The sequence below is a fragment of the Ochotona curzoniae genome, unplaced genomic scaffold (assembly GCF_017591425.1).
Source record: "Ochotona curzoniae isolate NIBS_2020 unplaced genomic scaffold, NIBS_Ocur_1.0 contig_78, whole genome shotgun sequence".
NCBI lineage: Eukaryota > Metazoa > Chordata > Mammalia > Lagomorpha > Ochotonidae > Ochotona > Ochotona curzoniae.
The window spans coordinates 3,254,950-3,282,494 of NW_024466559.1; the positions used below are offsets into that span (position 1 = coordinate 3,254,950).

The 27,545-nt window shown below is 47.7% G+C and overlaps 1 protein-coding gene across 14 annotated transcripts in view; it reads right to left on the minus strand.

Moving 5' to 3' along the window:
* The window catches only part of PARD3 (par-3 family cell polarity regulator), a 465,250-nt gene that overhangs the window by 96,812 nt on the left and 340,893 nt on the right, over positions 1-27,545 (minus strand). For all 14 annotated transcript variants that reach the window (XM_040992587.1, XM_040992588.1, XM_040992586.1 and 11 more), the window contains one exon: positions 19,048-19,290. In XM_040992587.1, coding sequence (XP_040848521.1) covers positions 19,048-19,290 — 243 coding nt within the window. The remainder of the gene's footprint in view (positions 1-19,047; positions 19,291-27,545) is intronic.

The following is a 27,545-nucleotide window of genomic DNA, read 5'->3' on the forward strand; positions in this document are numbered from 1 at the left end:
CCTGGGCGAGGCGGTGAGAGCTCGCTTGGTGTCTGTACGCTCCCAGCCATAGATTAGAGGCAGGCTTCCTGAGGGGTTTTAGTTTCTTTCCAACAGATGGTCCAACGCGGAGATGAAGAGAGCGGGGGTTGAACCGTCGTATAAGGAGAGAATGTTATCTTTGTTTTGTTTAAGCACTGCCCTGTTGAGAGTTGAGTAATTGGGAGGGAATTCCCAGCTTTAATTTTGAAGCCTGAACCCATGGAGACCAAGCGTTGGATCATTTTTCTTCATGTGTTTGCTTAATTGTTTACTCTGCTGCAAATATGAAGCTACAGGCAATGATTTCTTAGTTATTTATGTGGATATGTCAAGGCGAGGCAGACCGCTGAGTAATGGTTTATATGTATATATTCGTGTTTGGTCCCACCAGGAGAGTTCAAACTGAAGACCAGGTGAAGGAGCCCCAAGGGCGTGTCTATGCAATGTCTGAGCAGTTTTCGGAAGGCAGGATGGCAAAAAAAACCCCTTCCTGAACACATCCTCGCAGTGTGCAAATGATGTGTGCACACATACACACATACACGCGTGCACATGTGCATTTAGCTCCAAGATTCTGGGTATGACATGGTGCTAACTGGGATGAGGATCTTTGCAAATCCGACCAGTGCAACCAGGCTCGAGGCAGTCCTCCATCTGCCCAGGCCTGGGGAGCATGAACGCCCTCCTTTCCATTACAGCTGGTCAGTGTGATTGGAAGGACGGAGCCCGGCCTGGCCTCACCCAGGCTGCCGGCACCTCAGCCACCCAAATGCTAGGAAAGCCCGTTGATGAATTCAGTTTATGAACACTGACACATTTCAAGAAACACTGCACCAAAACAGGGCTAAAAGAGGAAAAAGAGAGAGAGTGGCAGCCAATAGGAAAATCTCAATGAAGTGAACAAACGCACTTAATTTAATAATGAAAGCCACTCCAATTTACAAGGCAACCGCCCTGTACCTCCAGCCAGCTGAATTATTCAAATAGATGCATATTTACATGTTTCCCAAGGATGCTTTCCGTCTCTTTCAGATTCAAAAGGACGCCTCTCTAATCCAATACAATTCTTTTCACGCTGCATTTCAGCAGCTGTCTTCCCTGATTTCTAATCAAAGCTGGAGATAACCGGCTTTGGCACCAGACCCCAGTCTCCCAAATGAGTAATTAAAGCTATCAATGTGTTCACTTCTTTTGCAAAACCCAGGGTGCATTTCATAGCCTGGCCCGCTGAGGGGTGTCCTGTGTTTTAATGTAGCCAGGTCTTCACTACCCTAATAAAAGGAGTGGTCTGGGCTTCATGTTAGCATTCTTCCATAGTCCAGCTCCGCTTCAAATCTCCCCCACCCCCACCAGCCCCAAACATCTCCCACACACAAATGGGACAAAAAAAAGCTGGGAGCCAACAATTGCTTGAGACAAAGAAACAAGTGTTCAATAGAAAGGAAAAAAAAAACCTGATACAGGCTCATCAAGAAAACATTATATAGTTAGAGAAAATGCTTGTCTTAAAGAAAAAAAAAAAAAAACTATACAAAGCTGAGCAGTTAAGAATCTTCCAGATGAGGGAAGAGACATTGAGGGCAGCCAGCCCACCTCTTGGAAGGACGATTCCAGCAGCTTGTGAAATGGGAGATGTATAAACTCCATGCGCCGTGTCAACCTCATCAGGCCTAAAGAGCTCTTCACTTGCAGCTTTTCATAACTGCATTGTACAACCACAGGTAAGGACAGATGCAGGGGTAGACGCAGCGGCCCAGCAAGCTAACCCACCGCTCCAGACATTTACACCTCCTATGGGAGAGGCTGGTCTGATTCCTGCTGCCTCTTCTCATTCCTTCTAAGGCACACCCAGGGTGACAGCTCAAGTCCCTGAGGGCCTGCCATGTGAGAGATCCAGATGGAATTCCAGGCACCTGCTCTTTGGTCTGGCCCAGCCCTGCCCACTGGAGTGAACCAGTAGAATAGAAGATGTCCTATTCTCTGCCTTTTAAACTAATAAAAATAAAATGTTCTTATATTTTCAAATAAGCAATGGAGAACTGGATACCTATAAGAGCGGCAAGCACCCACGGAGTACTAACTCCATGATGGGCATTGCATCATGACCTCATTGGGGTCCTTTAGGCTGCCTGGCCAGGGGTCTTCTCATGACTTCCCCAACAGGCTGGGAAATTGAGGCTCAGGAAGCGAATGAGGGAACCATTTTTCAAAAGCCTGTTGTTGGAGAAGAGTGGATGACTTAGAACCAGGTGTGGGCAAAGGACAGGTGGAGGGAGAGTGATGTGAAGACACATAAATGCCCACCACTGGTTGTATCTGAAAACAAACTCGAGATAAAACGCCCACCATTAGTTTGTGAGGCGGCTCAGCTCTTCCTTTTCCTTATATTCTAAGTTTTATATGTATGCCTTACTTGCATATTCATTGAGATCAATTTCAAGTTTGGTCACAGGAGATTACACTATTAATAGATGTTAAGTTCGTGATAACTCCCAGAACAGTCCTGCTCCAACCGGCAACCTCTGAGCTTGCCACCCTCCAACACACACACACAGGTGTGCAGGACACACACCAGTAACTGCTTCAGGCCAGTTACTGGTGGGAATTCACACACAAGTGTGCAAGACTGATGGGGACTCTTTCCACTCTTAAGAGTTGTCTATTTTGGCTTTGTACCAGTTTGCATTTGAAGAGCTCTGCTATCCACCAGTTCACTCTGCAGATGCACAAGCCAGATCAGACTGAAGCCACAAGCCAGGAACTCCGTCACAGGTCACCCCGGAGGCGACAGGGACTCTGGTACTCCCAGAGTCCACATCAGCAGGAAGCTGGGAGCAGAAGCTTAGCGGGGGCTAGGATCAGCCACTCTGATCAGCAATGTGGGTGTCACAAGCTTGGCAATTTAACCACTGTCCCAAAGGCCTGCCCCTCCTAGTTACATTTAAAGGCAAAATAAACAACCCAGAAATGTAAAAACTCACAAGAATCAGTGAGCCGATGCAACTTCGGGGGTGTCTGTATACAAGGCAGAGCTAGCAGAGGGTGCCAGGAGAGAGAGGCACATAGTGGAGACCACACACAGAACATGGCTCTGCCCAAGCTCTGGTGCCAGGAAAGCAGCAAAGGGAGGGGTCGCTCTGAGACGCTCGGAGCTGGGGGACAGCTGAGTACAGCTGGCCACGGTGAGCCCTAAGGACGACGGCAAAGTGAGGCCACCAGAGATGAGGGCCAGTGCAGCCTGCTGGCGGAGATGGGACACAGGCATCCAGTGAGCAGAGAAACGTAAGCGAGCAGTGAAAGAAAAGAATAAAGAGGAGGAGTGGACAACAGAGAAGCAGGGCTGGAAAACAGAGTGGACATGCGACTTGCAGGCAGGGACACCAAGACTCATCCTAAGGAGTTTGTCATAACAATTCCCAAATGGCCAGGCACAGCCCAGGGACCACAGCTACCTGCACCACTGAAAATAACAAGGAGGATGAGGACTTTAGGAGGAAGAGGCCTACAACACCCTAAGGGGTCACTACAAAAGCCAGGTGATGCTTTCACACAGAGGCCTCACTCTGTCTTCCTACTGTGACTGCAAAACCAAATATAATTATCCCTACCCACTTTTGTAAGTTTGTACTTATTGATTTGTTGTTTCATTTGCAAGGCAGAGAACCAGGGAAATAAACAGAGAGAGTTCACTTCTTAACATACCAGGTCTGGGCAGGGTCAAGGTTGGGATCTCCATCCGGGTCTACAATGTGGTTGTAGGAACCCAAACACTTGAGCAGTCAATACTTCCCGGGGAATGTATTAGCAGGGAGCTGGATGAGATATGAACCAGGAAGCCTAAGCGATGTCTTCACTACTGTACCAAGGGCCAGTCCCACCCTTGTTTACAAATTTTTAAAAAGTCTCCAGCTCCATTTTTCCCAGGACTTGGTGGAGTCAGACACGATGGTCTTAAGGACCAGCAGAGACAGCTGCACATGCACTCCGTTTCCCCCATGCGTTTTTTACAATGAGTAGAAATCATAGAAGGCAATGGTTCTAAGTTTTTAATGCCATAAAATTTATTGAAAGGCAGTGCTTTCTCAACATGCACCTGTCAAGCCATCCTACATCCCTGGAGGGCAAGCACTGAGGAATGGCTACCACTTTAAGGACCTTGTTAAGAATGTGCACATTAAAAATAACATACAGAACCAACTCTCTGCTTACAGCCACAGTTTAAGATGGAAGCAAATCCATTTGCATTTCTATCTTGTTAATTCCGGTGTTAGGCTGTTGTTACTAATAACATAAAATATTTAAAATGTGTGTTACACACAGCCAATTATCATTACCTAGTGAGAAAATAATTTTATATTGGGAATCTAAAAATAATCCATTTTACCACTGCGACAGATTACACACATTATAACGCAAATTCTGTCACCCACTAATCCAACGGTGGTTCATCTGCTGCGGGTTCCATCGGAAACGCTCTCATCTCAGCGGCCGCCCACACTACCAACACAACGCCTGGCAAAGTCCAGGTCACTATAAATCCTTCTTATACATATGTAATATATTGCTAAGGCACACTGTCCAGCACATACCATTCAAGGGTTATCTTATTTTGTTGACTTTGTACTTGGGCCAGGAGCAATTCAGAAACAGATTAAATTCCATTTAAATGAACTCCAAGAGCCTGACCCAAATTCTTAAGCTATGTTACAATTCAACAATTCTTTAAGCAACCGTGCTAGTCAGTGAATTTGGGAGATCTACTCACTGAGGAATTTTTCTAAGCTTATTCCTATTCATCTGAAACAGCAACAGAGAGAGAGACTTTCATCGGCTGGCTCACTCCTCTGAATGCCTGCCGCAGTCTAGTTTGAGCCAGGCTGAAGACAGGAGACAGGAACTCCATTTAGGTCCCCACCCCCCCACCCCCCAAGGTGGCTGGCAGAGACCAAATACTGGAGCCACCACCTGCTGCCTCTCCTAGGGTGAGCAATAGCAGGAAATTGGGAACAGGAGTAGAGCTGAGACTGGATCTCAGGCTCCGAGATGAGACGCAAGAGTGCCAAGTGTGGCCTTCACCATGGCATCTGGAGCCTACCCCGATGACAATGATTTGTTTCTAGGCAGCCAAGAGAGGGAAGGGACTTCCCAAGTCAAGTCCAGATCGTGCTTATGTACGAGAGGCCATGCACAAACCCCTGTGCCAGCTCACGGGGCCTGGCATGCGGCTGATCCAGGAGCACCGGTAAGTTGATCGTCACGCTAATAAGCTTCAGGTTTGTTTCCCCTGCGTTTCAAGTGGAATATTGCAGGAAGGTAGCAGGCTGCTCCCTCAGACAATGTCTAATTACCGGGGCGCTTCTGTGCAGAATTTGAAACTAATTGGGATAGGACTTTGTTTAGTATAAACAGATAACTCAAAAAGAAGCTGATTAAGGGAGAATGGGGAAACCGGCAAAATGCTGTGTCTAGTTAGACAGAGTACCCAGCAGCACCTGCACAAACACACAGGAAGGGGAAATCCACAAGAGTGGGGACCCTGCAGGTCCCCCAACTCAGCCCCTACAATTCCCTTGCAGGACTCAACACACCTGGACGACGGATGGAAGAAATCCAGCAAGATTAAAAATGACACACATACAACTCCATCACTCTAAACTGTGACTGTTATTCAAGGGTAAAAGAGAAGGGTAGCAAAAAAAACTCCAGTGTAACAAAGGATTTGTAAAGTGACAGATTCTGCTCTACCTCATTCATATTTTACTGGGAAGTTACACATAACTAATTTAAATCATTGAACCATTCCTATGTAAAAGAAATCATCTTGAATGAAAAAAAAAAGCAAGTCATTACATAACTCACAGTAATTTCCTTTTCCATCTATTCATCTTACACTCCTGCTTTTGAACTTTTCTGTAACTGCACAAGGCATTTGAGGCTATGGGGGCAAGTGGAGGCATGTCCCTTGGTTTGATGTCCCTGCCCCTTCAGAGGAGAGCTCTGCTTCCTATGGAGGGCTGACAGGGCTCAGAAGGACAGAGTGCTTCACAGGGTGCGGGGGGTTGGGGGGTCCCCTCAAAACAGGTCTCCAAGGCAGGACCAAAGCACCACGCAGGATGGGATGCTCGCATTTGATATGGCAGTGCCTGGAGTGTGAGTTCTGGCTCCACCTGCACGCCAGCGCTTGCTAACACAAACCCTGGTAGGTAGCAGGTGACGGTTCAAAGACTCGGATTCCTGCTACCCGCTTGGAGACCCGCATGTAGTTGCAGGCTTCTGGCTTCTGCCTGATCCAGCTCCGGTTCTTGTGGGATTTTTAGGGGTACATCATGGATGTACATGGGTGATCTGTTGCATGTCCTCTCTCTCTACTGCTCTACCTTTCAAATTACAATAAAACATAAACCTTTACAATCTTTCGATACCCTGTACACATTAAGAATGTAAAGGGAGGGCCCGACGGCGTGGCCTAGCGGCTAAGGTCCTCACCTTGCAAGTACCAGGATCCCATATGAGTGCCGGTTTCTAATCCTGGCAGCTCCACTTCCCATCCAGCTCCCTGCTTGTGGCCTGGAAAAGCAGTTGAGAATGGCCGAAAGCCTTGGGACCCTGCACCCACACGGGATACCCAGAAGAAGTTTCTGGATCCTGCATAGCACCGGCCATTGCGTTCACTTGGGGAGTGAATCATGGGATGGAAGATCTTCCTCTCTGTCTCTCCTCCTCTCTGTATATTTGACTTTGTAATAAAAAAAAAAATGAATCTTAAAAGAAAACAAAAGAATGCAAAGGAAAGGGGAGATTGGAAATGAGATCCAAATATTCTGACAGTGTCAAGGCGGCTTGGGACAGAGATGGCCAGGAACTGAAGGGGCTGGGACAGACCAGCCTCAATGCTCAGAACCACCACAAGGTAACAAATGCCGGAAGCCATAGGTAAGATACCAACTCCACTTTCCACGTGTCGCATGGACTTACTGGGCACCGAGTACATTGCACCAACAAGCCTAATTATCACAGCCAGTCAAAAAAACAAAAAGAATCGATCCTTTCAGAAGACAAGTAACACTGTAAAATATTAGAAAGCTTCAACATTCTGGGGGTTAGGGCTCAGGCAGCAGGAACTATGGGGTTGCTGGGCACCTTCTGGGTTTGCAGCCTTAAGAATGTCCAAAGCTCTGACACTGCTTAGAAATGCTGAGCTGCTGCTTTTTAAGTAAGGCTACATCAGAGAAGGGGATATGCCCAGTGTTCCCACAGTTAATGGCCCAGGGTGGCTGTGAGGCGCTCCAGTCTCCCCCACTGCATGGTAGCCTTCCTTTCCAGGTCGTTTCACACACGGGTTGCCTTACAGTTCTCTGAAGCAAGAAATCGGCAACAGCTGATGAGCAGTAATCCGCACTCGGCCACCGTCGATGGGTGCTTACGGGATGGAGAGCTTTGGAAAATGGATCCATCCGAGATAAAACATTTTGCTAACAACTTTCATGGTTCACTGGCAGAAAAAGAAGGCTGATTAGCTTGGCACTCGAGATATGGCCTTGTCCATATGGTGAAAAACACGCCAGATTTTTAAAAAGTCAATCAAACCATTCTGGCTCTGGCTATTAAAACAAGCAGCATGGTCAATAAAACTGGTTGTGTTATTTAAGTCCGTCTGTCGTTCTCCCACAAGAGTGGAAGAGCATTTAGGGCGGAGCCTGTAGCCCGACTCTCAGTTCCAACAGTGGGTAGGGCAGATTGTGGCGCACGCGTATGAAGAACATTCTTTCTAAACACAAGAATTGGGACGCAGCTGACATATGGTCTAACAATGGGACAGCAAATGTGAAGATACGAGGGATAGAAGCAGGCTCTCAGGGGTCAAATGAGTTGCTGAATAGCTGAGTAAGTGGCACAGTCGGGACCTGGATCTGAAGCCTACAGGGTCTACGGCAAGTGGCCAAGGCCCCGCCTCTGGCCAGTGCACACGTGAGGGGAGAGAGGGCTTGGGAGCAGCGGAGCCGGGCCAAGACCACCATATGCAAGGGCAAGTCCAACAAAGGAACAGGTGACTCTGAGGATTTCCTCCAAACCCTGAAATCCTCCATAGGACACATTATTCAGACACAACAACTCCCAGAAAGCAAGCCACATTCGTCTCCACTCCCAACTCCCAAGAGGTATTTATTTTACAGAAAACAAAATCAGTAAGGAGCCCAGAGATAAGCAAAATGCATACTGTAGCCCTGGGTAAAAAACAAAACAAAACAAAACAAGAATGACCTCTGTGAGGCAGCCGTGGTCATCCGCACACATTCTTCCTAAATAGTGGTGGTCCTTATTTCCTTACAAAATTTCAAAAATGTATTATGAGAGACAGAGAGTTGAGATCTTGCCTCTGCTGGCTCATTCTCCAGTCCCTATTGACAGCTAACGCTCACTGAAGCATGGAACCCAATCCAGGAGGTCCCCAAACAGTCTGCACCTGCTGCCTTCCAGGGCGTGTATTAGCAGGAAGGTACTGGAAGGCACCCGGGACTCGAACCCAGGCTCTTCAACACAGCACACAGGTGACCAAGTAGCATCCTAACCACCGTGCCAAATTCTTGCCCCTCTTTATTTTGTTTCAGACATGTTTCTGGAACAGAAATCTGAGACAGAAGGGAGACTAGTTTTCTGGGAAATAGTAGAAAGTTAGCAAAGGACCGAGTTCAATGAATAGATTTACTTCAAAAAAACGTTTTCAGACACCACATTTTCCCAGGTGTTGAGTGTATATTTTTTAAACACCAAGCAATCAAAACTAGCACAGTTAGGGGAAGTGGGTTGCGGGCACTTTATATACAGCATGGCTACCGAAGGCAGGCCTGCAGCTCCTCAAACAATCTGGAAGAAATGAAAATGCTGCTAGCTGCACCTACTTCTCTATTCTCCATGCCAGCATCTGCTGCTGAGTAACAGACTGCAAGAAGTACAAGTACCGAGGGCGAGTGCATAGCTGAGGCTACTCAGCCCCCAAGCACCCAACACACACAGCTAGGTGCTTCCAGATGGTGTCTCCACCACCCTCACCCAGCCAAGAGCCCCTGTGCATTTAAAACAATTGGAGAAATATTGCGAGACCATGGTACTTGCTCAGATAGCGAACTCATCTGCTGAGCATGTACACGCAGCTGCCCTGAGCTTTTCCAAATGCACCAACTAAGAACGTGGCTGGACCAGTCCCTGCCTGACTTGCACCTGTCAGAGACAAATCTGCACCCTTAGAATCCATGACGCAGGAGACAGGCCAGGATCAGCTGCTCATGTTACACATGTGACATGGCTGGAAACTAGGTGAGAGAGGGAGGTGAGAGAAGAGGTGAGGGTTATGGGGGCACCAGATGCCTAAGCCTTAAGCATGGCTCACACCGGAGGAGCTGCCCAGACATTAGCTGTGGGAATTAGTGCAAACCTTTCAGCACATCACAGGGAGGAAGGGGCCCACCGTGAAATGGGGGGAAGGAGGGAAGTGAAATGCTGTCTGCTGGTAGGATGAACCCAAGGCCAGAAGGAGCTCTAACAATAGGCAGGTTCTGATGAAATGCTCAGGTGGGTGACTGCTGATGACAATGAGAAAGCCCTTCTGTTTCGTCAACCTTTAAATTCCACCTAGCTAATGAAGAAAACAGCTCTTGTGCGTGCATTTGTCCCCTGCGTGAAGGCAGACTTCATTTTAAGAGCTGTGCCTGAAGATGAGCTTGGGGAATTGGACAACGCACATGGCAAAGACACGCTCACAACAGCGCAACGCCTAGCCCTCTTCTATATTGCATTTACCATGTGTTAGCTGGCATATGATTTTTTTTTTCCAAATCATGGAGGATTATTTCCTGTTTACCAGAAAGAAAGCATTACTAATAGTGTGCTATATATTAACATTCACTTCATTTTCATTATCATATAATAAACACAAGGCATTTACAGCACCAATATTATGCAAATGTATTCTGGATTTTTTTTTCTTACTTTAAGTACATCTCAGTGCTATCTCAAATGGTGCAATACTGTGCCTGGCATCTCCAGGAGCGGGGCAGTGCCCAATCTCCGAACAGAGGAGGCACATTGGAGAGAGTCCCGCTGGGCTCCCAGGACTTTACACATCACAGCCCCGTGTCATCCAGGTCAGATATGCTGCTTTGTAAATTCATCTCTGACTACTTAGCTGAAATACGACAATTAGCACACGAGACTGCATCACAGAAATTGCCCAGAGGTCCAGAACAAAGCACCTTGTAACAGCAACATAAAAAGCTGTTGGAGCTGGGCTGGTCTGAAGCCCAAGCATGTGGGCCAGCCTCTGCTGCTTTTCCAGGTGCATCAAGCAGGGAGCTGGACGGGAAACGAAGCAGCCGGGACTCAAGCCAGCTCAACAGTGGTGTCAAAACAGACAGTGAAATAACTTGAAATAAGGTTCTTGAAGCACGAAAGAGGCGTAAGGTAAGAATCATCATTAGCAGACACTCCTGCGAAGCCACGGCAGCTTCAGCTTCCAGATGCCTTCAGACCTCAGCAACACAGGGGACACCGACAGCAGTGACGTCATTGTAGTCACAGCCACTAATACTTAGCAGATGCTTTCTGAGGGCCAGGCAGGGCTCAGGGCACCTTACCTGATCACTGACTAAACGCCCACAAAAGCCCGATGAGCCACGTCCTGTCAGCCCCAAGACAGAAGGGAGGTGCAGGTCAGTGGGCAAAGTCATCAGGGCACCTCAGACGGGCTTTGGAACGTGTGCGATTGACAGTTCCAATTTCCCACCCTGTCTCAGCGCGCTGTCAGTGTAGTCTAAATTCTCTCTCTCGGGGCGGGCATCTGGCATGCCAGGTAAATGCTCGTCCTGTGTCAGACTGCACCCATTCTGCTCCACACTCTAGTTCCTATTAATGCACACCCTGGGAGTACGCTGTGATGTCTCTAGTACATGGACGCTGTTCCCACATGGCGGACCTGGACGGGGTGCCTTGCTCCTTGTTTCAGCTTGACCCAGCGGCAGCTGCTGGGGACGTCTGGGCAGTGAACCAGGACATAGCTGTCTGTGCTCTCTCCTCTCTGTCTCCCCTCCTCCCCCATAGTATTTTTCTCCTACAGATGTAAAGTATAAGTGACATTTTAGGAGGCTGGAGCTGGGTAGTACTGGAATCCCATACAAAATGATCTCAAAGTCAGTAGTTTGGTAGCAAAGTATGTCATTTTAGGAATATTTTCCAATTGAAGTCTATGGGGCGGAACTCATAACGAAAGGCACAAGCTGACACAGGAAATGCAGCTCAGAAACATTCCCGAGTTGTACAGAATGTACGGATGCAGTAAGACAACCTCTCATCTTACGCCAACCGGAAATGCACACGGAAATAATCACAGAGTATCTAGAATTCACCAGTTGTCCACTGCTTTCTGCTCTGGAACTATGCAGAAAGTTCACAATCTTCATGTGACCGAATGCACCTCCCATTCTGGTAGAAGAAGCGGAAGATACTCCAATTGAAAAACAAATATTTTTAAATCCACTACCACCTACCTCTCTTGTCATTACCCAAAATGAACTAACGGGGGGATGGGCAAGAAGGAAGGGAAAAAAAGAGAATAATCAAATATTTGTCCACCCTGAAGACGTTAACTGCCCAGCTGAACATCTGGGAAGTCAATTTAAAGCTGGATTGCACAGTCAGAGCTCCAGGAAATCTCCCAGCAAGCTGAAAATGCATCACACGACAGGCTCTACACAAACCCTCGTCAATTTGTATTAACGGACAATGCAGGCGCACGTAAGGAATCCACACCAAGCTAGGGTCACCACGTGGCAAAAACAGGTACTGGAAGCCCCAGGGAAGGCCTGCTGACAGGGGGAGCGACCATGTGCCACGCTACAGTTAAAGCAGGAGCCAAAAGATCACGTGGAGCTGCAGGAGACACTGGCCTCGGGGTTGGCTGGCTCAGCAGCACAAACCTAAATGTTCAGTGCCCCACAGGGGGAGCCGACACTGAACCTGCAACGAGCCCACGCGGCCACGCGACCGCCAGCCTGATGACCTCTCAAGTCTGAACATGTTCTCACTTCCCCCCACGTTTCCCCAAGGCTGAGATAAACACAAAAATAAACAATCCGCACACACACCCCGCCCCATCCATCCCCCATTCCACACTGCTTCCACAAGCAAATTGTGGTTTCAGGCAATGTTAATCAAGAAAAAGAATTAAACAAGAAGTCATTAAAATTAGCCGTGACCTTATTGATGGCTTCATTACTTACGAGATTTCATTTGCCGGGTTGTTTATGTCACCTCAGCTTTTAATTCAATCGCTGCATCTCTAACTGTCTTGGAAGAGCTAATGAATGGCAATGGCTTATATCCATGCACCAAAACTTCATTCCTGCAGACAGCTGCCTCCCCGCATCCCTGCCTCCACTAGGCTCCAGCAAGTCTCTGAATTCACCAGTGCAGTAGATGGAAGTGGACACACGCTCGCATGTGAACTGACGCATGACGGCAAGCTCCCTTAGCGGGAGCTGGGCTGGACCTGAAGCCTGAGAGAACCCTGATCGCCATACCCAAGGCTTCGACGGAGACAGGACAAGAGGCCTTGAAGGAGTTCTCAGGTACAGGGTGAATGCTGGGCTGCGGACTGGGTCAGCTTCGGACAGTCATGTGGGAGAAAGGAGAATGACAGGGCTAACTGAGCGGGCAGGCGGTGGGCCTGTATCACCAGCTGGCACCTGCCCGGAGGGGGTTGCAGAAGTGAGGTCCCCAGCTCCAAGGTGTGCAGCGGGGGCAGCAGTCACCGAGGTAAGTACCAGAAGCTGGTGCTGGTTTAGGACACAAAAGGAGGCATGTGGCACAGACAAGCAGGGTACAGTGTCTTCCCCCAGGGAAGGGATGGCAGGGTCACAAGGGTGGGAACTGGGGGAACACAGAGAACACTCCAGGAGTAGAGCAGCATGTGCTCTTGCTGCCTTGGTCTCAACACGGGCAGTGCTAGCTAAGGGAAGCTCTATTTTCCTGCCTTCCACCTGTTCCATGGCAGTGGGCCCATCCTGTCTTGCAACACCTACTTGGGCACTCACTGCCCCAGCAGAGACCTTTGCAAATGCCCAGCTTCAATGAGCACCACCAACACCCTTTGCCAGGATGTGTTTGCCGCTGTCCCCCTGGTCCTAAGAGACCACGCATGCGGTCGCAGGTGCCAGGGAGGACAGCAAGGCCTTTGCTACGGAAGCACTGCTTGGCTGGTCATATGGGGCAAAGGAGATGCAGTTGTCCAGTGATGATCTAGAAGCTTCTTTCTTTTTATTTTGTTGAAGATTTATTTTTACTGGAAATTCAGATATACAGAGAGGAGGGGAGAGAGAGAGGAAGATCTTCCATCTACTGATGCACTCCCCAAGCGGAGCCAATCTGAAGCCAGGAGCTTCTTCAGGGTCTCCCATGCGGGTACAGGTCCCCAAGACTTTGGACCGTCCTCCACTTTCCCAGGCCACAAGCAGGAAGCTGGATGGGAACCAGGGCCGCCAGAACATGAACTAGTGCCCATATGGGATCCCGGTGTGCTCAAGGTGAGGACTTTAGCCACTAGGCTACTGTGCCGGGTTCTGGAAGCTTCTTTTAAGAAGCAAGCATTGGCAGTAAGAAGGAGACATGGGGTGGAATGTGGGGATCTGGTTAACAGGGAAGTGCGTTTTCACACAATGCAGGCAAGTCTCGCCCCTGCGAATGCTCAGTGGAAAGGCACAAGACAGCAATAGTCGGGAAGGAAAGCTGAGGGAGCCGGCTCCTTGCAGGGAGGGGTCAGGACCTGGGGGGTGGCCTGGCAGCGGAAAGCAGGAGAGGGAGGAGGCAGCTAGGAACAGGGGTGGGTGGGCACAGGAGTGGGTTACAGGTGAGTGTCAGTTATAGGTGTGGGCAGTTATAGTGGAGGTGAATTACAGGTGCGTGTGGGCACACGTGATGGTGTTACTGGAGCCAGGAGGCAGGTTGGCAGGGGCCATAGCCTGTGGACCTCTCACCAAGGGTGGCAGACAAAGAGGTGCCAGGCAGAAGGGCAGTGAAGGATGGCAGCTGGACACGGCTCTTTCCCCAGCCAGGGCACGTGCTGCCAGGCTGCGAGGCTGCCTCGCCATGACCGAGAGTTACTCGCCAGACAGCTGCGAGTAAGACAGAAGGAAGCTGGGGCTTGATTCCTGGAATGGCAAACATAGCTTTGTCACCTGAGCCGGTGTTTCTGAAAGGTCACCACGGCCTGGGTGCAAGAAAAATCCTATTGTTCTGCATGAATGAGACCGACTTTCCATGCCACTGGATTCCGGTTGGAATAGCGGGAGGGGGAAAATAGTTCACAAAGGTCTTTTCTTTTAAAACTGGCATTTTCTCTTTAGTGGTAAAATGCATGCAAAAAGCGTATGATTACGGTATTTATGATCCCATTAAGGTGTCCTCAGCAAGCTGGGGGAGGCTAGCCTGCTATTTTCTTGCTATTTAGATTTATGGCAGCACAGTTCCTATTTTATTTCAATTATATTTGAGGACAATGCACTCGCGGTGGCAAATGACTGCATGGTGACAGTCAGCCAATGTCCACCAGAGCTGGCTCTCTTTGGAGGTTTCTAACTGCAGATTCTGACGGCTGGAAACAGAAGCACAAATTGCATGGTGTTCCTCCAGTCGATAAAAAGGCGTTATTGACCAGGATTTTATCAATCCTGTGTGAGAATGCAAAAAGCTTTCTGAGTTGCACCATGTAACTCGTGTGGAAAGAAACTTCCTGGGGTGGGGGGGAGGGTCACGGTGCGAGCAGGTTAGGCCCCCTCCTGCAACACTGGCATCCTGTTTAAGCATGATGCACACTCACTCATGATGCCCTGCTGTTCTGGAGCCAAGCTGGCGACGGCTATTATGATCAGGACTCCTGCTGGCCTGCTCCACCAGCAGTTTACTGGACACAAACAGAATGTCAACGATTTAGACAAAGTTTTGAGAAGTTCAAGTTTCCCCATTCGTGGTACACTGGCAGCATAGCACAGGTGAGACAACATTCTTACAAAAAGAACAGGAGTGCTTCAGGGAGGTCCACGAGCTGACAACAGGATGTCCAAGGACGGATGACTTAGGTGGAGTGACCCCATTCTTAGAGCTTTGGTCCTTGCTCTCAAACACTGAGGGTATGCAGCCAGCATCATTTTCAAGCCTGGTGTCTGCATGTGGAAGTGACATGGGAGCCCTCCAGCTGAATTCAGCGAGTCCTGATTTGCACGGAATCTATACTGGGATGTGTGGGGATGGGGAGGCGAGAAACGATTGAAGAAACAAAACACTACCCATAGAATCCACAGGTTCATCTCCACAAATGCAGACATGCTTGTGCACCCACTGTCACCCACGTGGGACAGTGATGGAGTCCCTAGCTCCCGGCGTGTTGCCCAGGGCCTTGTGGTCAACCAGAGAACAGGAGATCTCGGCCAATGCCTGCTTCTGTCCCTTCCGTCAGTAAGCATTCTTTAAAAGGTAAGTTTTGGTGCATAAGAATTTTAACACTCAGTTGTCATTTCTTCATGAACCATATTTCCATAAGCTTCTGGAAAGGCCCCTCACCTGCACCAAAGCTTGTCTTCCAACTCCATTGTCCAAGAAAACTCTGGAAGCCCTCTCAGAGAAGCAAGCTGGACAGCAGGTAGAAAACTGGGAGTCTCTGTGACACACAGGCCACAGCTTGCTGGACAGGGCAGAGCACTGGGACTGTGTCACCGAGTCAGCTAGGATCCGCAGGGCAGGCGCCCAAACGCAAGACAGTCATGATTTGTGCAAGCATTTAGAGTGAGGGAAAAAAAAAAAACCCTCACTGGCCACATTAAATTAACTCTGCTCATTGGGATGTAATGGTCTTGCCATTCTGTTTGCATTTAATTTGTGAAGATGTTTGGTTTTTATGGTGGTATAATGGTTCCAAGCAGAAGGAGCTTGGTTCTATTTCATTTTTATACATACTTAAGTAACATTATAATCAAAACAATTTAATTCAATATCGCCATTTCAAGAGACTCTCTCCTCCACAGAGCACTCTCTACACCATGAAAGCCTACTCCTCACTTCGCTAAGACTTCCCCGAAAGAAAAGACCAAGATGGTGATGTCTTTATTGCCAGACCAAGATCACCATCAAGTACCAGCAGGTGTAGAATCTCCTACAGGTATCATGATCAACGACTGCTCAGTCACATCAAACATGGCTTTTGCAGAGTACTGCGTGCCTGCAGAAGCTAACCTTTACAAGAAACAGAAATCTCCATGCCTTTTTTCCTCAAATAGTAATCAACTGTCTAGCTTGAGTTGAAATTATCTTAGACACCTTACATTGCAACAAACTTTTCTGGGAGAAATGCCCAAAGCTGTGCTGTATCTGGATTCTGGGGACAAGATTCTGAGTTATTTACTGCCCACTGTGGCTAGTCCTGGAACGGAAGTTTCCTTGGAGGGGTCTGCTGAGCAGGTGATTTGGGGAACACGGTTAGGGAACTGACTGTTGGTCTGGCGTTAGCATGGGGCAGAGAGCGGATGCAGGCAGGGATCTCAAAGCCCACAGTAGAGGTATCCCAAGCAGGTCAGCCCCTAGGGCACCTGGCGGAATCCTCCAGTGAGATTTCCACAGGTTTAAGATTCTAGGATTTAAACTAGTCATTTCAGGATGTCAGGAGCGGCGCAGCCCCTTCTCTCATCTGGTGGGACTTCTGAGTGTTGTGAATGACTGCAACAGGAACAGCACTATTCCTTCTTCTCCATTTTTTAAAAGATTTATTTATTTTTATTGGAGACTCAGACTTACAGAGAAAAGGAGAGAGAGATAAAGATCTTCCATCCATTGATTCACTCCCCAAGAGGCCTCAATGGCTGGAGCTCAGCCCATCCAAAGCCAGGGGCCTGGAGCTTCTTTTGGGTCTCCCACATGGGTGCAGGGTCCCAAGGCTTTGGGGCGGCCCTCAACTGCTTTCCCGGGCCAGAAGCAGGGAGCTGGAAAGGAAGCAGGGCCACCGAGACATGAACCAGTGCCCATATGGGATCCTGACATGTGCAAGGCAAGGGCTTTAGCCACTAGGTTACTGTGCTATACCGCTCCCCCCCCCCCCACTTTTTTTTCTTGAAATGAAAGGTTAAACAGAGAGAGGGGGAGAGACAGAAAGAAAGGGAGATCTTCCTGTTGCTGGTTCATTCCCCAAATGGCTGCAATGCAGCCTAGAATCCACTCCGATCTCCTGTGTGGGTGCAGGGGCTCAAGCACTTCACCCATCTGCTGCTGCTTTCTTGGGTGCATTAGCAGGGGGAGCTGGATCAGAAGTGGAACGATCAGGACTCAAACCATACGGGATGCCAGTGCCACATGTGGTGCTCTATCGGCTATGCCATGCCAGTCCCCATTTCTGGATTCCTGCATTAGATACTGACGGTGCTGAAGGTGAGCAGGAGTGCTTTAAGGAATGATCAGTAACGTATCAGATTTATTTTTCAGTTCTTCCAGGAGACACTGACTGGCACCACTTAAATTTCTGGTATCCCTCTCGTAGAGCTGCACCTGCACCACGAGACCACCAGCATGCAGCTCTCGCAGCACAGCAGACGGCAACGGCAGTCTTTAAAGGAAATGTCTCGGCCATGGATAACAACTTCATCCCCTGAACCCTGACACAGCTGCAGACTAATAAGCGTGGGAACCTGCTAGGGAATCGCACCAAATGGGTTTACCTCAACCACAAGCCTCCTGTGCTAACCCATATTACTCTGTCACTACAGCCAAGCCAACAACGCAAGCAACGGAGAAACCATACAACAGTCACTCGACTGCAGCTTTGCCCTGGCAGCTCATTCTCCACACACTCCTGGGCTGGCTGAGGGCTCCCTGCCTCATGGGGAAGGCTCCATTCGAAAGGAGCCCGAGAGGAGGAATTGCAACCTCGAGTGTTGGTATGCATAGCTCCGGTCTAGCACAGCCCCGGGTGTCGGCACGCACGGCTCTGACCTAGTGCTGCTTTTTCCTGTGCAGTTCCAGGACCAGCCATTAGCTCAGGGCATGTGGAAGGCATGAGAGTGGCCCTCCCCCAGCCAGCATCCCCCACCCAGACATCAACGTGCTGGGAGAGGGCCGGCCTCTCCATGCTTTATGAAGCCTGACAAGCTTGGATATTCAGGAAACCTGTCGCTTCTAACATTCAAAGCCCACCTCAAGGGGAGAGGAAAGTTACCGGAGAATGTGAAGGCATGTGGCAGGATGAACATTTGGATCACCAACAGTACCACAAGGCACACGCCGGACATAACAGTGAATGAGAACTATCTTTCTTTATAAACTGTAGATATAAAGATTTGTCTGCAAGTGCAGCAGTTAGCGTGGGAAAAACATAGATGGCCATTTGATATAAACACATAACAGCAACAGAGTCGCTAATGAGCTTACAGCCACAGATTGATCGATTAAAATTCCAAGCAATAGACAGTCGTTAAAATGCAGCCAACAGAGCGCATCTGTATGATTTTTCACCAAAATCCACAACTCAGACCTGTGCTCTGTGGCTGTCAGAAGTACTTGGAAGGAAGGAAACTCCATATGCCTCACTCACATGACAGTCACACAATGCCATGAATATGCTGCTGGCCCTTCCCAATTCTAACTCATGCCATCCCCTGGCCTACTTACACGCCTAGACCCTTCTCCTGGCTGCGAAAGGCAGCTTCGCTCATGCAAGACGGGCCATCTTTTCAAGTTTGCATTGTACTTGAGCTCTGAGATACAGGTGGCTTCTCAGCCCTACGACCACTTAAGGGCAGGGAATTTGAGAAAGGCGATGGAAACTGCTGCTCCTCCCAACAGGTGCTGACTGGCGGAAACTTGAGGTGTTTAGAAGCAATCAATGGGCTTCACAAAAGGCTGTTCAGAGCGCCGAGTAGATGCACAATCCACTCCCTTGTCAAACCCTCTACCGAGTGGACCCGGGCATAATGCCGGGACTGGTGCCCTGGAGCCTACCTGTCCACAGGTGAAGGCTTGGGGTTCCGCGGTTTCTTCACTTGGGCATACAGAGCGTCCATGAGGTGTCCTTCTCTCGGGCTTTGGGGCCTGGCGGTGAGGGCCAGGGGGCCCTCGTACGGACAAAGTCCCCCGTACATCGCCTCGTCACCACAGCCAAACGTCCGGTGAAAGTCTTGGATCTCAGCATAGTCGCGCTCCCGAGCCTGTCGCTCCCTAAATTCTCGGGTTTTGGCTTGGATCCTGTAAAGTTAGAACAGAGCTGAAACAAGAGGAGCTCCTCCTTCTCGGAGAACCACATCTAGAAACAGTCACGGACATTATGACGCGGAGGGGCCCCTGGAGGATCAGCGCCAACGTGGACGTGGCGAGGCCTTCGTGCCTCGCATCGCAAGTGGCACGCCGAGAAACCACTTCCGAGGCATGCATCCATGTCCACAGACATAGCCAGCACTTACACCTTGGGGTTCAGTGTCAGTCCCCCACCTTCGCCGGGAAGAGACAGCTTCTACCATTCACTTAGGGATCACCCAGGAAGTTTTAAAGTTACCCAGACGCGTGCTATTTTCTGTATGTGCGTATATGCAGGCAGGAGGCATCTCACTCGCTTGTGTTAAGTACTCATAAGCATTTTCTACCCTGCACAGGCTCCACAGAAATCCACACAACTCCTCAATGACAGATCACGCTTTGGGGACAGTGGTGTTAACTTTATGTGACACATTCAAAGCTGGGAATCCCTGAGATGTGGCATAGGAAGGCCTGCAGCTGGTCAGATTCTAAAATAAGATCAGTTGGCATTTAAATCAAGGAACAGACCATAACTGACCACTTTCACTGGTGATTTTATGAAACTGTCCGGGACAAAAATCATTTTCAACTTGTAATATATTGATAATTTTATGCCTCAAGCCAATCTCAGTTATCAAAAATAATCCCACAGATGACTCTGATGGGTTCTGAGGACAAGAGTTCCATGATATACTCTCCCGAATATTTGCTGACATGCAATTCAGCTGTTTACGTAAAGTAGTGTTAGGCTGCTGAGTCCAGTTCCTCATTGCAAACTTTTTTTTTTTAAATATTTGAAGTCAACTTCTGCTAGCAAATTTGGTTTGGCACATTAATGCATATGCAGAAGCATCCAGAAACAATACCCAAATCAGACAAACACTGAACAGAAGAAAGAGGAGAGGACTGTGGGCCACTATTCCTTATAAATATGGAGGCCAAGCTCCTGAACTAACCAGGCAGAGAACAGAACGTAGTCACATATACAAGGAATTACACATTGTGTCCGAATGGCATTGACTGAGTGAGTTTGAGTCAGGCTCAAAATGCACAAATCGATCACTACAATCTACCCTATTACAGGTCAAATAAGACAGGTCACACAATTTTAACAACTGGGGCAGAAAAAGCATCTCACAGTTCAACATCCATTGTGACTAAACCTCTCAGAAAACTAGGAACGGAGTGGAGCTTCTCAGGGTCCACTAAGAGCAACTATGGAAAACCCACAGCTTCCAACACAACTCAGAGACGAAGAGAGGATGAAGAACTGTGCTCCACCACCATATGTCCTAGGGCGGGGACTTCCAGACGATGCCAGGAGCATGAGGAAGAAGACAAACCACATGCAGGGTGGGGAGAAAGAAGTAAACATCTTATGTATGTTCTCAGCAAAACATCCCAAGAAAAGTGATAAAATGTAAGAATAAAAAATGAAATTCAGGAAGCTTATAGGATGCTAGATCAATGGGCAAACAGCTGTCATGCGTTCTATCTGCTGGAAGTGAACATGCGGATGCTCAACTTCCACACACAATGTCATTAGGATCATGAACCGTAGAATACAGAGATGTGGAAATGGCTTATCCATACTTATAAAAACACACAGCTGTAAATCTAACAAAATACCAACAGGACTAGCATGCTGAGCCCTGGGTAATGCTGCTGAGAGAGCTCAGAGATTGGACATGGCACTGTGAGTATGCCATGTCACCATATCAGAAAGCCTGGGTTCAGCTGCAGTCCCACTTCCGATCCAGCTTCCTGCTACTGCACACACCTGGAGCAAGCAGGTGATAGCCCCAGTGCTTGGGTCCCTGTCACCACATGACTCACCTTTAGCTGTTGTATTTGGGGAATAAACTAGTGAACAGAAGAGTTTTTATTTCAATGAATAGACACTTAAAAACAAGGAAATTTTAAAAAATAATCAAAGATATGGGGCTAGCACAGTGGCTCAATAGACTAATCCTCTCCTACAAGTGCTAGCATCCCACACGTGTACTGGTTCATGTCCCAGCTGCTCCACTTGTGATCCAGCTCTCTGCTTATGGACTAGAAAGACAGTGGAAGACATCCCTGGTCTTTGGGATTCTGCACCCTGAGGGAGAGATCCTGGTTCCTGGCCTCAAATTAGATCAGCTCCAGTCATGGTGGACAGTTAGTGAGTGAAGCAGTGGATGAAAAATTTCTCTCTGTAAGTCTGCCTTTCCAATGAAAACAATAAATCTTGCAAAAAAAAAAAAAAAAAAACTAAAGAAGAAATTGGGGAACCTTTTCTCTGCCAAGGGTCATCTGGATATTAATAGCATTATTCGTGGGCCAGACAAAAATCACTGACTTAAAAAATCAGCCTGCTGGGTAGTGTGGTAGCTTAGCCACCTCCAAGTGCAGCTAATCTATACAGGCACTAGTTTGTGTCCTGGGAAAGCAACAGAAGATGACCCAAAGCCTTGGGAAGACACAAATGCATGGTAGACACGGAAGAAACTCCTGGCTCTGGCTTCAGTTTGGCTCAGTTCTGGCTGCTGCAGCCATCTGGGTAATGAACCAGCAGACAGAAGATCTTTCTCTCTGTCTCTCCTTCTCTCTGTCAACCTGTCTTTCCAATGAAAATAAATGAATTAAAAAAAAAAAAAACAACCTGCTATACAGATTCACTGAATATTAACTCCCAGCTGTAACTAGCTAACACAGCCAGGTGTAATCCAGCCCCACCCCTGATAAGGAAAAGTGAGGCACTCAGAGGCTGTGAACACAATAACTCAACACAGCATATCACCCAAACAATTCTCACCTAACTGATGCATAGGTTTCCTGTGACTTCTACAAAAGCCATCAAAAATTTTTTTATTGATATGGACAAGAAGATGTTAACACACGGAAAGGCAAAAGTTCGAATAGCTGAAGGGTTGTGAGAAAAGAACCACGCGTGCTTAACAGAATGGGGTTGCACTCACACACAGGGACTGTAAGACTTCTGCCCTGTGATGGGGCAGTACTTGCAGGCAGGTCAGGTACACCTGTCAGGGTACATGAACAAAAAACCCAGACAGATGACGAGGAGAGCCCATCAAGTTCTCCCAATTTGCAAATACATGCCAACAGAATAGAACAGTTATTCCGACAAATGGTCCTAGCAGGTTACGCCACCCCTTGGAATACCAGCATCCCACATGGGAACACTGATTTAAAGATCTGCTTCTAATCCAGCTCCCTGCTAAAACCTCAGAGAGCAACTGAAGCTGGTCAAAATACTTGGGCCCCTGTCACCCTTCTGCGAAGCCTGGGAGAATTCCTGGCTCCCGGTTTTAACCTGACAAACTCATCTCTAAGTGTGGAAAACGCCCACGTCACATAAGCACACCATGGAGACTCGTTGATGAGACTTGCCCCAAGTGGCAAAAATGGAGATCGTTAAGAGAATTTTTTTCCCCTATACTTGTTTGAGAGGTGGAGACACAGAGAAAAGATACAGACAGACACACAGGGCTTTTCCATCTGATGTTTCACTCCCTAAATGCCCACAGTGGCTGGGGCTCAGCCAGAAAGAGACAGGAATCCAAAAACTAAACCCAGGTCTCCTTCACGGGTGGCAGGGACTCACGTATTTGAGCCCTCACCTACTGCACGTTGGGTGAGTCAGAAATGGGCGGCCACGACTGGAACCGGCGCTCCAACGTGGGATGTGAGTGTCCTGACATCTTACCCCAGCCCATCAGACCTTTGCAACTTCCTAGGATCTGAAAGTATTCAAAACAAAAAGCTACAACAGAAATTGTCACACTGTGTAACAGGAGACATTTCTGATCCTTTTTTTTTTTAATCTAACTTATCATCATCACTCCAGTCTTGTTTCCTAAGTCTTGAACCTACAAGATCAAATTACTCTTTTTTTTTTTTTTCTTATTTCCTGGCTGTGAAATGGAAATAGTTTAAGTTCCCCTAGGAAAGCATCTCTCAGCAGATCTCGTGACATTTAAGAAGGGGTGACATGCTGGTGTGTAATCACTCAGCATCAGGGTTCCCACCACCTGTTAGCAAGAGGGTGAGGCAAGCAGAAGGGTCCTAGAAGTGGGCCTGTTTCCTGAGTGGAGAACCAACACCTTTCCTCACTAGCAAGAGCAAACTAGAAGATGGAGACATTTTTTGTTTTAATTTGGGGAGCCTCAGGTTCTGATAACACAACACTCAAAAGAATGGCAACCTACATTCTAGGGTCAGGCTGGGAGTGTGACCTAGCAAGGAAGATTCCAACGCCCAGGTCCCACAGCACAGGGTCTGGGTTGACAGCTGGCTCTGGCTCCTGAATCTGGCTTCCTGCTAATGTGCACCCTGGGAGGCAGCAGGTGTTGGCCCAAGTGCTTGGGACCCCTGGCACCCATGCGGCAGACCGGGAAGGAATTTCTGGGTCCTGGCTGCTTGGCATAGCCCAGCCCTGGCTGCTGCTGTGGGCATCAGAAGAATAAACTGGCAGAGAGAATCACACGCTTTCTCTTTTCCTGCCTCTTGCTTAAAAAAAAAAAAGTCTAATGTCAAATCCAGTTAAATTACACTTACTTTTTTTGAACTGTATTCTGTCCAGGTAAAGCAATTGTGACAGTCAAGGACGTTACTGTAAAAGCTGATTACCACTGAATACTGGATATGTATGATGGAAAGTTGACAGACGGAGAAGCAATTTTATTCGTTGCACCATACAGACTTTTTGATTCTGGATTCAGTCAGGAGGAAAAAAAAGCAGCAGCAGAAGAAAGAAAGAAAACAGTGCTTCCTTTAAGACAATAAGATACTTTTTTGAAAGAAGTGTGCACAAATTTTATAATAAAATGATGCAAAAGTCTGCCTAAAGTATTAGTGGATAAGTATAATAAGGTTTAATAAGGTTTGTATTTTATAAATCCTTATTGAATGGTTTAGTCATAGAAATAAAATTGTCAAGCATTAAATAATTTCTATCAATGCAAGTCACTACATTAACAAACTTAAAAAAGGAGAAAACATGGCAATTCAAAAAGAGTCTTGAATCTTGATAAAACTTGTAAACAAGACAGAAAACGTTCCTAATATAGGAAAATAACAACTCAAATGTACCACAGAGTTTGGGAACATTCACAGAAGTTTTCAAATACACAGAACTACGTCCAGTGAGGGACATGTTAGTCCTATATTCATATAAAGACATGACAAACAGGTCTTTCCCGAAGGACAAAAGAAAGAGCTGAATACATGGAATATTACTCGACTCGGCGGAGAGCTGCTAACTGAAGGCTGATATGTCCCCTGCAGTAACTGTGTAAAGTCACAACTGGGTGTTCAATGATGACTTCTAGAAGCCTACCTGGCCACTACAGCGGGTTGCCATCACCCTAACACGTCTTACAGGGAGAAGGGGATTCCTGCTGAGTTTTGAAGTTTGTTAAGAAATGTGGAGGGAATTCACGCATGCGACCATATAAGCAGAAAGCTGCCGCTTTGACAATCTGGGAGCCTTGGAACACATTCACAAATGACTCAGCCCTATGGGACAGGATTTCAACTCATTCAGAGTGGAGAAGGTCAAGTCTGTTCGGGTGGAAAGCGCAGCTGCTGAACAAAGGGACTGGGAAAAGATTTCTCAGCTCTGCACATGGGTGCCACTGACATGGGACTGGGCTGTCAGTGTCTCTTGGATCAAAGGATACAGAAAACCATGTTCCCTGGATGTCCACGTCTCAGAAGCCCACAGCAGTCGCAGAGGCCACCCACAAAGGCCTGCCTGATGACTGCTGCCTTTGACCCAAATGTGTGCACAGACTCATCCGGAACGCAAGAAACTTCCCAGGCCGTCGACGGCACCTGCCGAAAACACCGAACGCCCCTTCTCTCTAAGCACTGACAAGTACATGCTTTTCCTTTCCACCCTACTGGCTTCGACTCTTAGAGGAAAACCACAGCGCATCTGCGGTCCCCACCACAGGCCAGCTGGAGAGGTGAAGCCAGGCAGAAGTTGGAGCACCGTGAAGCTCATTCTAGGAACCGGCGCGGCAGAGGCGTGCTGTGCACACGGCACGGCAAGCACGAGTCTCAAAGCGAGGAGCAAGCTGCTGTGGGTTCCCGAGCGACAATTCACGAGCAAAATTAACAAAAGACACCAACAGCGCTCTTCATCAGATTCACCTCTGCTGGGCGCTTCCAGCTCATTACCAAGGGAGGAGAGGGGCTTTCGGACAGACACAAAAGATGATCTTCACATTTCTGCAAACTGTTCTTTTTTTTTTTTCTTTTTTCACTCATCCTGGCAAACTGACTTCAGGCAACGAAATATTTGGCTCAAGGGAGAGGAACACGTTTGGTATCATAATAAAAATACTGTGGTGTCTTAAAGAGAACTTTTTCAAAAGATGGGGCCTCCCTTGAGTGAGAGCCTGTTGGATCCAGATGGTCACAGCAATAAAAGCACACCCCCTATTCTTTTACTGTGACCCGGAGGTCACAAACTACTGCTAAGATGTCAGAGTCATTCTTTTTTTTTTTCAAGAACAGCCAGGCTGTTGTCTGGTCCTATGCATCCCATTTAACTCAGGCCAACCCTGAACAGTGACAAAAAACACTGATTAGTCCAAGACTTGGCAGAAGAAATAAATGACTAAACGTCTACAGCTTTCTGTATTTCATTGAGACCACCCTAATCGGCGAACCCCCCCCCAAAAAAAACCCCACAATCTCGAAGTTGAAATCAGCACAGGCACCTGTGCTTACTGATGTCAATTTCCTTGTACTGGTGATGTGCAGACGACCTACAATTCAACAATCAAAAACTTTTTATCAAGACTTTAAAGAAGGGCCCAGTGCAGTAGTCTAGAGACTAAAGTCCTCACCTTGTACACTCCACGATCCCATTATGGGCACCAGTTCATGTCCCGGCAGCTATGCTTCCCATCGAGGATGGCCCAAAGCCTTGGGACCCTGCACCCATGTGGGAGACCTGGAAAAAGCTCAGGGCTCCTGGCTTTAGATTGGCTCAGCCCTAGCTTTTGTGACTGCTTGGGGAGTGAATCAGTGGATGAAAGATCTTCCTCTCTGTATCTCCTCCTCTCTGTATGTTTGACTTTCCAATAAAATAAATAAAATCTTAAAAAAAAGAATTTATCATTTATTATGTTCAAATGTAAATATTCACACCTTTCTTTCTGATTGAAAGTCTTTTCTATTATGATAATGAATTTGCCTTCCACCTGCATAGAAAATAATACACAAAATAATGTAATATACTAAATAAAGTAATAAGGTTAATTTCTTCCCTGCTGTCACTAAATTCACACTAACAGCCTGTCTTCAGCTTGACATCAATTAATGATCTTAATTCCAGAGGCTTGTCCCAGCGTTCATGGCTCCGTCCGCTAATTAAAATGGATGACGTGTGGTGCAGATCTCACACACACACACACACACACACACACACACACACAAACACACACACACGGCTTCTGTTCTCCCAACATTTCTACTTATTGGTATTTTTGCTTTTACAATAAATGGCTTTTAAGAACTAATTGCAGGGCCCGGCGGCGTGGCCTAGCGGCTGGGATCCCATATGGGCACCAGTTCTAATCCCAGCAGATCCATTTCCCATTCCAGCTCCCTGCTTGTGGCCTGGGAAAGCAGTCGAGGACGGCCCAAGCTTTGGAACCCTGCACCCATGTGGGAGACCTGGAGGAGGTTCCTGGCTCCTGACTCCGGATCGGCATAGCACCTGCCATTGCGCTCACTTGGAGAGTGAATCATCAGACGAAAGCTCTTCCTCTCTGTCTCTCCTCCTCTCTGTATTTCTGACTTTGTAATAAAAATAAACAAATCTTTCTAAAAAAAAAAAAAGAACTAATTACAGTAGAGCAAGAGGAAGGAATTTGTTTACAGCATGAAGTATATGTTCTTTACCCATCCGGGACAGGCACCATGTCCCAATCAGCTACATCCCAATGTCTGTGGCGCATCCAAGCACAAAACCCAACCTGGGCCGGGGCATTATTTTTAGACTACAAGGAATAGTAACTGAGTTTTCATAAGGAATGCTGAGTTCATCTATAGAAGGGGAAACAAATGAATAAGAGTTTGGCATTAAAAAGTACCCTGCGATAAGCTTAGATGGCTATCTACAGATACAGCTGCTAGCTATCTTCAAAATAGCATTCAAGATTTTGCAATCAAACCCTTTTGGGAAACAT